This window comes from Xyrauchen texanus, chromosome 45, assembly GCF_025860055.1.
Source record: "Xyrauchen texanus isolate HMW12.3.18 chromosome 45, RBS_HiC_50CHRs, whole genome shotgun sequence".
In the NCBI taxonomy this organism is placed as follows: Eukaryota; Metazoa; Chordata; class Actinopteri; order Cypriniformes; family Catostomidae; genus Xyrauchen; species Xyrauchen texanus.
The window spans coordinates 28808079-28825243 of NC_068320.1; the positions used below are offsets into that span (position 1 = coordinate 28808079).

General features: G+C 41.7%; 1 protein-coding gene across 1 annotated transcript in view; it reads right to left on the reverse strand.

The window, feature by feature from the left end:
* Nucleotides 1–1713: 1713 nt before the first annotated feature.
* LOC127637214 (protein PHTF2-like) overlaps nt 1714–17165 on the reverse strand; it is a 46303-nt gene continuing 30851 nt past the window's right edge. Inside the window, 11 exon segments of the mRNA XM_052118165.1 lie at nt 1714–2770; nt 2866–2964; nt 2966–2992; nt 3104–3199; nt 4072–4227; nt 4507–4593; nt 4697–4828; nt 7965–8237; nt 8375–8503; nt 8927–9148; nt 10585–10749. Coding sequence (XP_051974125.1) covers nt 2750–2770; nt 2866–2964; nt 2966–2992; nt 3104–3199; nt 4072–4227; nt 4507–4593; nt 4697–4828; nt 7965–8237; nt 8375–8503; nt 8927–9148; nt 10585–10749 — 1407 coding nt within the window. The 3' untranslated portion in view covers nt 1714–2749.

Below are 17165 nucleotides of genomic sequence, written 5' to 3' on the forward strand. Positions count from 1 at the left end.
CGTTACATCCTTAATGCAGTTACATTTAATGCGTGTCATCTTTAATGCGTTACCTCTTTAATGCGGTTATATTTAATGCGTTTAAAGCAGAGAGTCTTCGCCTCATTATACACGTAATAAACAAAGTACCTTAATGATTTGTTTTTGTTTTGGCTTATTTTCCAATATAAATATGTAAAACTCATTTAAAAACAACATACATTTACTTTAGCAGCTAAACTGCAGAATAAAGAAATATTATCTGAGAATATTGAATATAATATTAAAAATACAAATATCTAAAAATCCTTTAAAAGACGCATTGACCTGAGCAGCAGCATATCAGATATTTAACGTGCTTTTAGAGAACAGATCTTGAATATAAGTATATTTTATCTTCTGCACTCGCAGAATTATAATCAAGTGAATATTACACTTATATTTAAGATACATTCTCGTAAAGTCTAAATATCTTATATGCTGCTTCTCAAGTAAATGTTTCTTATTTTAAGGATTTTTAGACAATTTTAAATGGAAAACAAGATAAAAACACTTTATAACAAGAGGATTTGTTACAGTGAATTTATTTACTGAATTAAACTGAATAAAGTATTTTTCCCTTTAATTCAGTGAATGTCATTTAGAGAGATTTTGAAAAGATGATTTTGTGCTCTTTATTGTTATAGTAAACACATTTAATACACCTTTAAGTCGGGCACAAGCTGAATAATCGGTGAAGAGCTCATGATTAATCGTTGCAATAATCGCTGAATAATCATTAAAATAATCGTTAGATTAATTGATCATTAAAATAATCGTTAGTTGCAGCCCTAAAGTCAAAATCCTTAAATTTGCGACTCCAGTCAGACTCGAGTTCAATCATGTAACTCGAGACCCTCACCTCTGCTGCCATCTCACTCAGATATACTTATCCTCTTGTTTAGTTGCACATCTTCCACATCTCTTTCTGTCCTTGTTAGAGACAGTTGTGCTCGTCTTTGAAGACTGTAGTGACACCTTTGGATGAAATCTGCAGTTTTTTGGCAATCTCAAGCATTGTATCGCCTTCATTCCTCAAAACAATGATTGACTGATGAGTTTCTAGAGAAATCTGTTTCTTTGTGGGCATGTTTGACCTAATATTGACCTTAACACGTGCCCGTCTATTGCACACTGTGCAACTCAAAACAAACACAAAGACAACGTTCAGCTTCATTTAATGAACCAGATATCTTTCAGCTGTGTTTGATATAATGGCGAGTGATTTTCTAGTATCAAATAATAAATTGATGATTTCAGATAGTGATGATGTTTTTTACATCAGTAATGTCCTGAATATACTGTGTGATCAGGTGAACGCCACTTTAATTAATTAAACTACCAGTTTCCTTCAGAAACAGCAAAATCTGAACATTATTCCAAACCTTTGGCCGCCAGTGTAGATAATGTCAAAAAATGATTTTTTTTGTGATTTCTTTTTACAACGATATGAAACACAACCTTATTTTTTTAGTTATGCCAGTGAAACAGGAAATCTTAGAGCTTAAATGGTTAATTTAGCGGGTGTACGTACGCCCCAATTATTAGCTCTAGTTTCAGTTAAACATTATTTCCTGTTATTGTTCAATCACTTGTGCTCCTTTTTGGCTATAAATCTGTGGTTGTCTTCCAAAAATAGTGTTTAATTTCTGCAGTGAGAACATTTAAAGAATATCCCCTCACAAACGGCACATGTTGTTGTCATGAGAGATTTATTTTCTACAGCAACACAGAGTATGAAACACAATCTGCTCAAACCTTCATTCTGTCTGCGGAAATTAAGAAATTAAACATGCCAAGAAACTTCAGACATTTTCAAATACAACTCTTCAGAAACTAAAACAAAATATTCTCTCTTTTTCCTCAAATAGTGTTTATGTAACATTCTCCCTCCATAAATACAGAAACGCAAGCGTCTATTTGAATTCAAACCAAACACAAAAATCCCACACACACACTAGAAAGTAACTCCGTCAATCCGCTTTACGAACCAAAGTTTAACAAGTCTCTGCCAAATACATTCATTTCCAGAAATACAAAACGTAACACTTTGGTCGTATTGCTGACTGTCCACAGACGCTTTTGACATTGTAACATGTAACGTTTTCTAGTTTAAAGTGCACATAAATCTGATGTGTTCCTACTGCAGCGGGACATTACTGAGAAAACACACACACACTCATTTAAACAGACCCATGGAGTGTGTGTCGGATACAGACGACATCTGAAGCACCAAAATCATCTACAGACACTTTCGTTTGAAGCAGAAACTCACTGACAGTTATTGCTGAAACTCTCAAACAATCTCGTCGTGAATGTCAGCGCTATCTTTAGATAATTCCAGCGGTGTGAGTGTGTGTGTGTGAGAGTGTGTGTGTCAGTTTCTCTTTGATCTTTTGGTTTCATTGAATCACTCTCGATGTGCAGATGATCTTAAATATCTGCTGCGACAGTAAATAAAAGAAACACGCGTGTGTGAATGTTGACGTCACAGCTGGAATCTCTTTCCTATGAGAACGTCTCATCCACAGTCAAAATACTAAAAACAATTGTAACAGCTAAAAGAAATACTTGAGAATAAAATAATGAAAGGGTCAAATAAATAAGTGAATTGCACAAGTGAAATGTAACGTAAGCACTCGATACGTCCTCAGGGTCAGAATTCATTGTCAGGACGCCCTGATGAGGGCAAACATCGTCGCTTCATGAAGCTGAAATCTGCAGTCTGATGTCATGATTTAATCTTCCACAGCTGTGAGGGAAACAGAAGAAACACGAGCATCAGTGTGTGTTCACACTAGTGGTGTCTGTTGGGTGAAAGAGCATTACACTGAGATGACCTCTGACCTTTAGGTTGAAGCCCAACAGGTCACTGATGACCCCTGACACAGCTGAGAGAATGACCACCTGAGTGATGTTGTACAGCAGAGGGTTCATGGTCAGACCAGTACAGACGAAATGGAGCATCCAACTCCTGAAACAAACAGTCAGCATCAGCAGCGGTCATGTGTCTGAAGAATCACTGTTTGCAAAGAGGTTAGTCTGAGGTTACGACCCCTGACCCCTGTGTGTGTTATTAAGATACCTTTAATAATTTAGTGGCCAGTTTGAGAACGTTGTTCACGAGTGTCAGCTCTTCTTTCTTATTTGGTTTCTTCTCCATTTTCAGGTACAAATTAATCTGAAAGAAGGAAATATATGAGACTAATATTTACATTTAGGATATAGATGAGGATCAAAGCAGTGAGTGTGTGTGTGTGTGTGTGAGAGTGAGTGAGTGTGTGTGTGTGTGAGAGTGAGTGTGTGTAAGAGTGAGTGAATGAGTGTGTGTGTGTGTGAGAGTGAGTGTGTGTGTGTGTGTGAGAGTGAGTGTGAGAGTGAGTGAGTGAGTGTGAGTGAGAGTGAGTGTGAGTGAGAGTGAGTGTGAGAGTGAGTGAGTGAGAGTGAGTGTGAGTGAGTGTGTGTGTGAGAGTGAGTGAGTGAGAGTGAGTGAGTGTGTGTAAGAGTGAGTGAGTGTGTGAGTGTGTGTAAGAGTGAGTGAGTGTGTGAGTGTGTGTGAGAGTGTGTGTGTGAGAGTGAGTGAGTGAGTGAGTGTGAGAGTGTGTGTGTGAGTGTGTGTGTGAGTGTGTGTGAGAGTGTGTGTAAGAGTGAGTGAGTGAGTGTGTGTGAGAGTGTGTGTGAGAGTGTGTGTGAGAGTGAGTGAGTGAGTGAGTGTGTGTGTGTGAGAGTGTGTGTGTGAGAGCGAGTGCTCACTCACACACACACACACTCACACACACACACACACTCACTCACTCTCACACACACTCTCACACACCTCACACACACTCACTCACTCACTCTCACACACACACACACACTCCCGCACACACACACACTCACTCTCTCTCACACACACACACTCACACACACTCTCACACACACTCTCACTCTCACACACACACTCACACTCTCTCACTCACTCACTCTCGCACACTCACTCACTCACTCACTCTCACTCTCACTCACGCACACACACTCACTCACTCTCCCTCACACACACTGTCTCTCTACCTGTTCTGTGAGTAATATGGAGGTGTTGCTGTATTTCTTGCTGGTCTCCGATCCGAGTGTAATGAATCGCAGCAGATACAGCGACAGTGACGCGCACCAGATCATCAGTTCCCAGTTATAATGAAACTCCAGAAACGTCTCGTGAACGTGCAGCAACTGCAACAGAAACACACACACACACACACAGTAAAACACGAGAAAACATCCACAGTGAGCCCAAAATGTTTTTATTCACTTTGTCACTAATAAATGTCTGTCATTAACGAAACATCAAAGCAAGTGACATATATTGAAGCAGGAGCACATTTCTGACAAAATCACTCACAAAGTGAGTTTTGAGAAAACATCCAGCAGCATTTGAGATGTACATCACACTTTCATATTTCATGTGTTTATCTCAAGTGTTCACTGAATTACACAAACACAGTGACTGACCTGAGCGCAGCAGATGAACACCACAGACAGAGTCAGAAGAAATGCAGATGACACGATCACGTCCACTGATCGCTGAGGACCCCGTCGCTGCACGCACGCGCAGACACACACACACACACACGGTTCATATTAAAAATCATGTCAGTATTGCTGCAGTTACACAATCACAGAGATGCAGAAGATTTTGTACCTTCAGGTAAGAACGCAGCGACAGCCACATCTTTATATTCTGAACCTTCTTCAGACGGAAATGAGGCACTTCAGATTTTCGGGCTCTCCGCGCCGACGTCAAGTGACCGAACAGCTTAGCAAACAGCAGCCGCTAAAACATCATTATCAGAGACGTCTTACAGAGATCTCAAACTGAAACACTGGACACAATTATATACAGGATTATAATGTGGATTAGCACAGAACATACTTCATACTCGTCCCTCAACACTAATAATGATGAGACTAATCAAACTGATGTGAGATTACTCCCCCTCTGCTAATGTGGTCCTGATGTCTTTCCTGTTTGCTAATAGTTACATCACAAGATGATCAGGAAAGGAAATATTATTTTTACACAGACGAGGTTAGTGCAGATTAGATCACAATTATCTCATATAATGTTTGACATCTCTTGAAACTGTGTCAGCAACCTCACACTGACAGAAACATGATCAAGAGGATACAGCAACACCCTCTGTCCTCTCCAAAAACTCCTCTCACACCCCTCGAAACACCATGTCATTGTTATACCTCACGTCCAGGTCAGCTGGCTAACACGAGGAGCTGGATGTCCTGCTATCATCCTCCTAACCTGAAGATGGAAAGACTAAACACGACAGCAACTCACAGATCAGCATCCAGCTGGACCTCATTTTTACACCGAACTACCAACACAAATATTCTTGTTACACCTTTACATGTCTCTGATCACTACATTGTTCAATTCAACTGGACTGTCCCATGTATATTAAAACAGGCTGTTCTTTTGGTTTCCTTTTGCCGTAACCTCTGTTCTCTTTCACCCTCACCCCTTTCCACTGCTGTCTCTATATCCAGGGTGGGAAATAAGTTCAGTGTGGGACGAGAGGTAAACACTGCCACACTGAACTCCCCTTCATCAACATCTGTCCACTAGACCAGCACATATTACCTCACTGTCTGACCTCCTTCGTCAACATCGGACTGATCTCAGGACAGCTGAGAGGAGATGGTGGAAATCTAAAGGTCTCTTTAGTCTTACAACGTTTTCAGATAACATTAAATCTTCAGGACAAGATCAACAGCACCACAGACACTCACAGATTATTAGAACATTAACACACTTCTGCTGTCAGTGATGTGTCAGGCGGTGGAGGGGGGAGGACGGAGATGTCTTTGCTGATGGTTGTAACCTTCTTAGTATAAAATGTGGCAATTTAGTTTACGCGCTACAATATCAGGAAGGGTTAGGTCCCTTCCTCTCTGAACATGTCATACAACTGATTCAGTCACTTGTCATCTCTAGACTGGACTACTGTAACGCACATGCAGGGAGTTCTGCAATGAGAGCAACTAGACCTCTGGTTCATTAAAGACCAGACGTGCTGCTGCATTCTGGGTCATTTGCAAAGAGAGCACATGTTACACCCCTCCTGGTCTCTCTCCACTGGCTGCCGGTTCATTCAATTCGAGGCTCTGATGCTGCATACAGAACAGTCACTGGATCTGCTCCAGCATCCCTAAAATCATCTCTGCAGAACTAAACGGCCACCAGAAGCCTGAGGTCGGCTAATGAGCTGATGACTTGTTGTACCAACACAGAGGCACCAAAACACTTTCCCGGACTTTCAGCTTCACTGTATCTTATTGGTGGAATGACTTTCCCAACTCCATCCATGAAGCGGACTCACTCTCGGGCTTCAGAAAACTGATAAAAACATCTTTTCCAAGAGCACTTGACCATGCACTCAAAATCAATAATACAAACAAAATATATATATACTTTAAGTATGTATGTATGTATGTATATATATATATATATATATATACACACACACACATATACACACACACACACACACACACACACACACATACATACACTCACCTACAGGATTATTAGGAACACATACTAATACTGTGTTTGACCCCTTTCACCTTCAGAACTGCCTTAATTCTACGTGGCATTGATTCAACAAGGTGCTGAAAGCATTCTTTAGAAATGTTGGCCCATATTGATAGGATAGCATCTTGCAGTTGATGGAGATTTGTGGGATGCACATCCAGGGCACGAAGCTCCCGTTCCACCACATCCCAAAGATGCTCTATTGGGTTGAGATCAGGTGACTGTGGGGGCCATTTTAGTACAGTGAACTCATTGTCATGTTCAAGAAACCAATTTGAAATGATTCGAGCTTTGTGACATGGTGCATTATCCTGCTGGAAGTAGCCATCAGAGGATGGGTACATGGTGGCCATAAAGGGATGGACATGGGCAGAAACAATGCTCAGGTAGGCCGTGGCTTTAAACGATGCCCAATTGGCACTAAGGGGCCTAAAGTGTGCCAAGAAAACATCCCCCACACCATTACACCACCACCACCACCAGCCTGCACAGTGGTAACAAGGCATGATGGATCCATGTTCTCATTCTGTTTACGCCAAATTCTGACTCTACCATCTGAATGTCTCAACAGAAATCGAGACTCATCAGACCAGGCAACATTTTTCCAGTCTTCAACTGTCCAATTTTGGTGAGCTCTTGCAAATTGTAGCCTCTTTTTCCTATTTGTAGTGGAGATGAGTGGTACCCGGTGGGGTCTTCTGCTGTTGTAGCCCATCCGCCTCAAGGTTGTGCGTGTTGTGGCTTCACAAATGCTTTGCTGCATACCTCGGTTGTAACGAGTGGTTATTTCAGGCAAAGTTGCTCTTCTATCAGCTTGAATCAGTCGGCCCATTCTCCTCTGACCTCTAGCATCAACAAGGCATTTTCAGCCCACAGGACTGCCGCATACTGGATGTTTTTCCCTTTTCACACCATTCTTTGTAAACCCTAGAAATGGTTGTGCGTGAAAATCCCAGTAACTGAGCAGATTGTGAAATACTCAGATCGGCCCGTCTGGCACCAACAACCATGCCACGCTCAAAATTGCTTAAATCACCTTTCTTTCCCATTCTGACATTCAGTTTGGAGTTCAGGAGATTGTCTTGACCAGGACCACACCCCTAAATGCATTGAAGCAACTGCCATGTGATTGGTTGATTAGATAATTGCATTAATGAGAAACTGAACAGGTGTTCCTAATAATCCTTTAGGTGAGTGTATGTGTGTGTGTGTGCAAATCTTTGGAAAACATTTATTCATTTGGCAGATGCTTTTATCCAAAGAGAGGAATGAATCCAAAAAGTGTTCAGTTGTAATGGACACGGTCACAAATGTTCAGGTGTATTGAATCGTTTGATGAAGACTCTTGTGATCTGCTCACCTGCTTGTATGTTCTCTCTGCGACACTGAGCAGGAAGAAGAACAGCCAGATGAGACACACACGCACCACACAGCTCACGGTCACCATGATGATCACCAGGATGTCACCTGAGGACCCGAAGGCAATGGACACGACCTCAACGGCCGACAGCGACGACAGCTGCTCTGCATCTTTATACTGGAACATTCTGAACGCAAATGGAGTCAAACCCAGAGCCACAGACACCAGATTCCCAAAGATCTGATAGCCGATCCCCGGAGTGTACAGATTCACCTGCCAAACACAGGAAGTGATGTCACACAGAGCATACAGGAAGCGCCATCTAAGGAGTTTATTTGATTCAGACTCACTCTGTTCATGATCGATTGATTCAGACTTACTCTGTTCATGATCGATTGATTAAGACTTACTCTGTTCATGATCATTCCGCTGATCTCCAGCACAGACATGTCGGCTTTCTTGCACTCGTTTCCCTCCCACACGATGGCGCTGACTCGCTCCAATCCGGGGTTTGAACTGTGTAGCCATGGTGCGTGACCCTTATGACCCGCAGAGAGACACATTAATATCTCTCCATGAAGTTCAACATATTTACTCCAACAAAGCACAAGCATGTCAACTTCTGTATTTAATAGAGCAATTAATAAATCAATAAGATCAACTAGAAAAATATCTTAATTAAAAAATGGATTTTGTGGGTCCCCACAGCACTCAATACTTTTAATATTTCCCCCGTAAAGTGTAAATTCATTAACACATTGTTGCTTCTGATACAGAATTTGTGAACATTTCATTCAAATTGTGTTTTCATTTCTTAGTAATATACTTGTTACGATTATGGACAAACTGTTTTATTGTTCAGCCAAAATATGAAAATGACCTTTTCTTTAAACACAATAAAATGACAACATTGACATGTCTGCACTGTGATGTTTTGTGTTACAGTGTCGTGTTGAACGCACCTGATGGAACGGATCGTCTCTGAACTCTTTCTTGGAGGAGGAACAGACGGCCGATCCGTCCGGGTCCGTCTCACTGGTGCAGGACGAGCGACACTCGGCACAGTGCAGGAAATCTTCCCACAACACGTCTTCAGTCTCCGACTCGTGACGCGCGCTCTCCGAATCCTGCGTCCGCGAGCTGGAACAGCGGGAACTGCAGCTGGTGCCGGACTTCAGCGTCTCCTGAGACAAACAGAAATAAAACAGAAGTGTTTACCTCAGTTGTGTAAGTGTGTGTGTGTGTTTACCTCAGTTGTGTAAGTGTGTGTGTGTTTACCTCAGTTGTGTAAGTGTGTGTTTACCTCAGTTGTGTAAGTGTGTGTGTGTTTACCTCAGTTGTGTAAGTGTGTGTGTGTGTTTACCTCAGTTGTGTAAGTGTGTGTGTGTGTTTACCTCAGTTGTGTAAGTGTGTGTTTACCTCAGTTGTGTAAGTGTGTGTGTGTGTTTTTACCTCAGTCGTGCAAGTGTGTGTGTGTTTACCTCAGTCGTGCAAGTGTGTGTGTGTGTTTACCTCAGTCGTGCAAGTGTGTGTGTGTGTTTACCTCAGTCATGCAAGTGTGTGTGTGTGTGTTTACCTCAGTCGTGCAAGTGTGTGTGTTTACCTCAGTCGTGCAAGTGTGTGTGTGTGTGTTTACCTCAGTCGTGCAAGTGTGTGTGTGTTTACCTCAGTTGTGTAAGTGTGTGTGTGTGTGTGTTTTTACCTCAGTCGTGCAAGTGTGTGTGTTTACCTCAGTCGTGCAAGTGTGTGTGTGTTTACCTCAGTTGTGTAAGTGTGTGTGTGTGTGTTTTTACCTCAGTCGTGCAAGTGTGTGTGTTTACCTCAGTCGTGCAAGTGTGTGTGTGTGTTTACCTCAGTCGTGCAAGTGTGTGTGTGTTTACCTCAGTCGTGCAAGTGTGTGTGTGTGTGTTTACCTCAGTCGTGCAAGTGTGTGTGTGTGTTTACCTCAGTCGTGCAAGGTGTGTGTGTGTGTTTACCTCAGTGCGTGCAAGTGTGTGTGTGTGTGTTTACCTCAGTCGTGCAAGTGTGTGTGTGTGTTTACCTCAGTCGTGCAAGTGTGTGTGTGTTTACCTCAGTCGTGCAAGTGTGTGTGTGTGTTTACCTCAGTCGTGCAAGTGTGTGTGTGTTTACCTCAGTCGTGCAAGTGTGTGTGTGTGTTTACCTCAGTCGTGCAAGTGTGTGTGTGTGTTTACCTCAGTCGTGCAAGTGTGTGTGTGTGTGTTTACCTCAGTCGTGCAAGTGTGTGTGTGTGTTTACCTCAGTCGTGCAAGTGTGTGTGTGTGTGTTTACCTCAGTCGTGCAAGTGTGTGTGTTTACCTCAGTGCGTGCAAGTGTGTGTGTGTGTGTGTTTACCTCAGTCGGTGCAAGTGTGTGTGTGTGTTTACCTCAGTGCGTGCAAGTGTGTGTGTGTTTACCTCAGTCGTGCAAGTGTGTGTGTGTGTTTACCTCAGTGCAAGTGTGTGTGTGTTTACCTCAGTCGTGCAAGTGTGTGTGTGTTTACCTCAGTCGTGCAAGTGTGTGTGTGTGTTTACCTCAGTCGTGCAAGTGTGTGTGTGTGTTTACCTCAGTCGTGCAAGTGTGTGTGTGTTTACCTCAGTCGTGCAAGTGTGTGTGTGTTTACCTCAGTCGTGTAAGTGTGTTTCTTGTAATGATGGGCTTTTCTGTTGCGCAGTGTGCAGTCGCTGGTCTTGTTGCGGACGGATCTGTAGTTATCTGGATCTTCCTCACTGGACGCTTCATCTGAAATGTTCTCCACACCACGAGGAACCGCAGCCTCTGACAGACACTACACAATAAAAACACACTTCAGTCACTCAATCTAGAACATTCTTTAAAGAGCCCATGTTATGCTCATTTTATTTTGGGTTCTACTAGAATAAGTTTCCAAGCTTTAATGTTCATAAAATACATGATTATATTGCTGCAGCACCTCTTTTCACACTCTGTTGTCCTGTCTCTTTAAAGCCCCCCTTTCCAAAAAGACCAGTCTGCTCTGATTGGTCAAAGTCATAGAGCGCGTGTTGGAAATGTAACGCCCTTTACCATAACCAGCTTAAAGTACCCAGAGGCGGGCATTATGCAAATGTGTTGTATTGATGTAATGTCTGAGTGACAGCTGGTGTTTGGGGTAGTTCTTGAGCAGTGTTTTCTGTGGGACAGAGTAACTCCCTTTGCAGACCTTTTACATGCACAAACAAAGTTACACACTAAAGGAAAAGTAAAACCCCAATAGGTATAATAGGGCCTCTAAAAAGATCCTGGAACTGAATCATTTATGAGGTTCTTCTGATATCGGATCACTGTAATAAATACTCTGACAGTGCTTCCTGTCGAGGGCACTGATGGCTTTATATCTCGTGTTGCAACGGTATGAGATTAGCACGGTATGATAACGTCTCAGAAAATATCACGGTATTACACAATTACTATTATCAGTGAATAACAGAAGGGTTATTTTATTTATTTATTCATTTATTTTGAGCAAACACTTTATTATAATTGAAACTTGAAACTATTTATTTTATTGAAGTGTAAAAAGTCTCCCTGTTGAAAATAAAATAGGAAAGCTAACAGAATTATAATAAACAGAATTATAAACATGATAAAAATGGAACTATAACATGTTATTTAATTAAAGCATGTTTAATGAACTACTAAATGAATAATATCATCAGCTGTGTGAGCTGTTAAAGTAATGTCTTATGATTATTAACAGTTAATATATACATCACGTGTCGTCCTGCCGTGGATTTAATGTATCCTGGGTCAGTATTTCCTTTATGTTGTAAAGTTTTGTTCATGGTTTTCAAGTACAAGGACATGCATCATGTGACATTATTATTGTTGTTGATGTCAAAATGTACAGGAAGTTTCTCCCCTTTAAAAACTGAAGAGCATATTTACTCATATGAGTCCATTATTATCCCGTTTGATCCCTAATATTACATATTTATACACATATTACACAGAAGGAAACATCATCATGGTTATGTCAGTGTGCTAGTCTTAAATAATAGTAATAATAATAATAAATGAATGTATTTATGAATAATAAATACTCGCTGAAACACATCTTGTTTGGCTCATTGTATATTATTTTGAGATGCAATGTTCTGCATTGATTTGGTTTTTGTATCTTTTAAGCCCAGAAATATTTGTGTACTCAATTTTCTGAAATGTATCTGTGGGAATATTCTGGAATTGTATTCTGTATTACTCAAAGACAGATACTTTTCTATCAGGCATTAAAACTGAATAAAGGCGGAGATTATAAATGTATTTTACCATGTCTACTTCCTGTTCACTTACATCAGCGGTCTGTTATAATAATAACAAAAAATGGGCAAAGTGGGCGTTTACTTATTTTTTTCTAAAACTTCCCCGTTTCCATGCTAAAAGAGTCACGATGCGGGTCTCCTGGATGTTTCAGCACAACTGAATAACACCGGCTGCATGAATATGATGAATAATTACTGCGAGAGTTACATTAACATACAGGCGTGAAGGGACATTTCTAAATAAATAACAAATAATAAACACATTTACATATTCGTCTCTGGCTTGCTTTCGCTCGCATGTCATTGATGCCGAGATCTACTTTTATATTTAATTTAATCACGGAGAAGGTTTACCTGCAAAATTAGTAGCACGAAACATCACAAGCAGCCTCAAGAATGGACTCGGAGTATCTGTATAACACTTTTCCTTGAGCAGAATATTGCACTACAGACAGGGCCGTCGCCAGAACAAACCAAATGGGGGGGCATTTCATTTTCAGGTCTTCAAAGCTGTCAGTACACTTGGCATTGCTTCTAATGTTTTGTGGTACTTTGAAAGGAGATTTTGTGTTGTCAGTTTTGCGTTTCCTTCTTTGTTTATTTGTGTAGAAATAAACTGTTTAGCAACAATACATTCTGTCTCAACGATGGTTGATTTTGTTAATGACATGATGTGCTGAAGTAACTTCGGATTCAAAAATTGATCGCTCTCTGGGTTCAAAGCAATCAGCGATTGCGCAAGCTGTGTGTTGCGCTCACCGAAGCGATGGTTGATTTCTCTAAGAAGTGTGTCAAGTGCACTGTAATAAAGCCTTCGTAGCTCTGGTTTGTCATTGTCCTTTTGTCCTGTTGTTTCTTCAACGAAATACTGGTGTAAATTCTTATTTACTGTGCGCTGCCGTTTTGAAGGTGCGGAAGTAACATCCAAATCGGTGACCGCATCCCACAGCTCTGTGAACTCACACACTTAGAGGCACTCGCGACCAGTTCCAACCCAGTCAACAGGTCCATGTCCTCACTTTGCAAAAGCTTGTTAGGGCCATCCAGCAACATCAACACTGTCTTTACAAAGTGTGCGATGAACATAAACGCAGGCTGAGAAATTTCCCTCAAAAGCCCAATGGCCTCCATCCTCACCTCAGCACCATGTGTGCGCTCTGCGTCGATCTCCGAAAGCAAAGAAATGATCGCAGATACTGTTGATAAATGTCCTGTCCATCTCTGCTCAAGAAGTCGCTTTAATCGCTCGCCTTTGTACTGCGCCGAAACAGTAGGCTTCCGAAAGAATCTGTACAGGGTGCAACATACATCAAAAAAAATCGGTGACTGCTTTCTCTGCTGTCAAAGTGTTCACAACCACCAGGTGCAGCTGATGGTTCATGCAATGAACATATGGGATTTCTCGGCCCAGCTTTTCTTGGAGTAGTTTCTGCACACCGCCATTCTTTCCAGCCATAACAGAAGCTCCATCATACACCTGACTTAAAATGTGTGACGTGTTCAGTCCGACTTTTGCCAGTTCTTCCATAATTTTGTTTGTCTGTGTGTTGGCATCGCCGGCATCTGCTGTAGCTATTGTGAGAAGACGTTCTGTTGTTTCATGTAATGCAGACACGAAGTGAATAACTATAGATATGTTCTCGCATCCAGTGGGGTCCCGTGTCCCATCCACTTTAATAGTATACCACGAATCGCCCACCTCTTGGACAATGGCATCAGTCACGACGTTACTCATAATGGCGATCAGTTCATTTTGCATATCCGGACTTGTGTAGCTTGCATTACGGGGGATGTGTTTTATTATTTCAGACAATGTAGGGTCTTTCTTAACAGTATAATTCAACAGGGAGAGAAAAGACCACTACCATCCTCTGCCATGTCATCAAACGCACCACAGCTCCCTCTGAAAGGTAACTGATTTTCAGCGAGAAATCCCACAACATCAATGAGAGCAGACACATAATAACGATTTCTGCCTAGCTGATCAGAATTAAGAAGTGTGGAAATTTCCCTTCCACTATCCATGCGCATTTGGTGTTCTTTCCATCTTGCCAGACATGTCAAATGTTCTTTTGAACTTGCGTGTTTATGGAATCCCTTGTCTTTTTCAGCGGCATGTTTCCAGTCCCGGTACCCTTTAACTGTGAAAGTCGAGTCTACTACGGCGTGCGCACTATTGAACACTCGACATGGGAAGCAGAATGCTGCATCAGCTTTGACATTATATTCAAGCCAGTCACGAGTCTGATATCATAAAGACACAAAGGAGAGGTTTTTATTATTATACAAGCGAGCAGGGTATCGCTGTAAAATGATCTGATTCGGTCCTTCATTTCCAAGCTCATCAATGGCCTGCAGCTTTGGCCCAGTCACAGTCACAGCGACGCCGATCACGTCACTAGTAGTAGGCCCATTCATAATTACACCCGCTGCTCTGTCTACGCTGTGAACTTGTGTCTCATTAGACAAATTCTCAATTACCATCTCATTAGCTCCAGAGTCGTCTCCACACACGTTGTTGTACTTAAACCACTTTCTTATATCCATAGCTTTGCTGTAGGTCTACAAAACCGCCAAAATTTGATTGAGATCGCATGCAATGCGCAGCTGAGCTGCACAAAGGAATTACGTATAAACAATTCTCTATGCTTAACTAAATGAATTGCATGATTTATATGATATATATATATACACTTACACACAAACTGCATAATGTAATTTGAATAAATAAAACTACTAACACAAAAATAACATATTGAAAGGTCTGCTGCTGGAGACTTGCCATTGGCTGTTGTATTTGAATAATTAATGGAGTAGGTCTTTGCAATGTTTGGGTGCTGTTTTGGGATGTTTTAACAGTCATTTATGAATATAATTATATTTCAAGTTACGTTCTGTGTAATAATGCGTTGAGTAATGAATTGTCTGAATCATTTCTGAAGATAATGTGTATGTGTTATGCATATCTACCGCTGTAGAGATTACTGTTCCTGTGAGATAAGTTCTGCTGAAACAACTTGATGAGAAAGTGAAAATGATCACAATCGTAGACTTAATATCAAACGATTAGGGGAACACACTAAGTCATTTGGGGGGGCACAAGAAATCATTTGGGGGGGCACTGCCCCCCAATGCCCCCCCTTGGCGACGGGCCTGACTACAGATCGCTGAGTTTGATCAAAGAGGAAAGCGAGACGGTTGCCAGATTGCACAAAATAAGTTTAACATTAGCCGAAGGTATAAATCTGAAACTGGGGGTGTTTCGCGAGGAGACGCGCAGGTGAGATTCTCCGTCCAGTTGCATTTTTTTCTCACTACCGTAGATATGCAAATGTACATGGTATGATACCGTCAATTTTCAAACCGTGGTATATTGTGAAACCGCTATACCGCTGCAACACTAATTGGGTCACATCTTCATATCACAATGTCTTTACTGGAGACACAACAACAAACACACAACATGATGAGTCTGTAAACAAACGACCTTGTGTACACCTGGTATTGAGATCTGTTTCAGGTCATCGGACTACAAGAGGTCAGCGTTACATAAAGTGTAAACGGGGTCTAAAACTTTTTGTGATCTACACATTTTGTATGTCACCCTTGTTCTTATATAATTAATTTGCAATATTTTATTTATTTTATATCAGACACACTGAAAAACACGCATCTGAAGCGCAGTTCATATAAAAATAACAGAAATCAGCTCGAAATGTTGCGTTTGTGCTTAAATTACATTTCATCTGCATCGGCGAGAGACAGCGCGCTGCTTTCGGTGTCTTCTCTGATATTTCTGTGCTTTATTATGATGCAGTTGCACACTGACAGTGAGTTATGTGTTGTCAGAGACCCTCCCCTCCAAATCTGAACACAAGTGTTCCCCGGAGACTCATTTAATCATGTGATCGGACCACACTAGATCTTAATAACTGGGTGTAAACAGGGCCAAAGACTCATTACTAAATATAGACATTTTTGTTGTAAAATAACATGGCCAAAAATATTGTCACCCTTGATAAATATGAGTCTGTGAAAATGTCTTTATTATTTATCCTTTTTATCTTTCATTCAAAATATTCACAAAAATCAAACCTTTTTAATTAAAGTAAAACAATTGAAAGTGGGGAAATATCTCATTAAATAAATATTTTTCTCTCAATTATTAAAATATCTGAAGAAGTATATTTCCATTCATGTTTTAGTACATTTGGGTGATTAGGAACACCTACTCAGACCACATCTCTGTTATGCTAATTCCAGCATACAGACCACTCGTCACACGCACAAAACCACTTCAAACCACCTGGCCAGCAGGACCCATCTCTGCTCTTCAGGACAGTTTTGAGTGTACTGACTGGCACATGTTCAGGGAAGAAGCACGCACACGCCCAGAGAATCCAGTCACTTCCAGGACAGCGGTGACACGCGGCGCATGTGGCAGGGCATCCAGACCATCACCAACTACAGGACAACATCAGTTGCCTGTGACAAAGATGCCTCCCTTCCAGATGCGCTGAACGACTTCTACGCTCGGTTTGAAGTGCAGAACGACGTGATGGCGAGGAAGACCACCCCTCCTCCCAACAACCAGGTGCTCTGTCTTACCACGGCAGATGTGAGGAAAACTCTACGTAGAGTCAACCCACCGAAGGCTGCTGGACCAGACAACATTCCTGGCAGAGTGCTCAGAGGATGTGCAGACCAGCTGGCAGATGTTCTTACCGACATCTTCAACATCTCTCTGAGCAGCGCCGTCGTTCCAACGTGCTTCAAGGCCACCACCATCATCCCCATGCCAAAGAAGTCTTCAGTGTCCTGCCTCAACGACTACGTCCCGTCGCACTCACACCAATCATCATGAAGTGCTTCGAGAGGCTCATCATGAGGCACATTAAGACCCAGCTGCCCCCCTCATTAGACC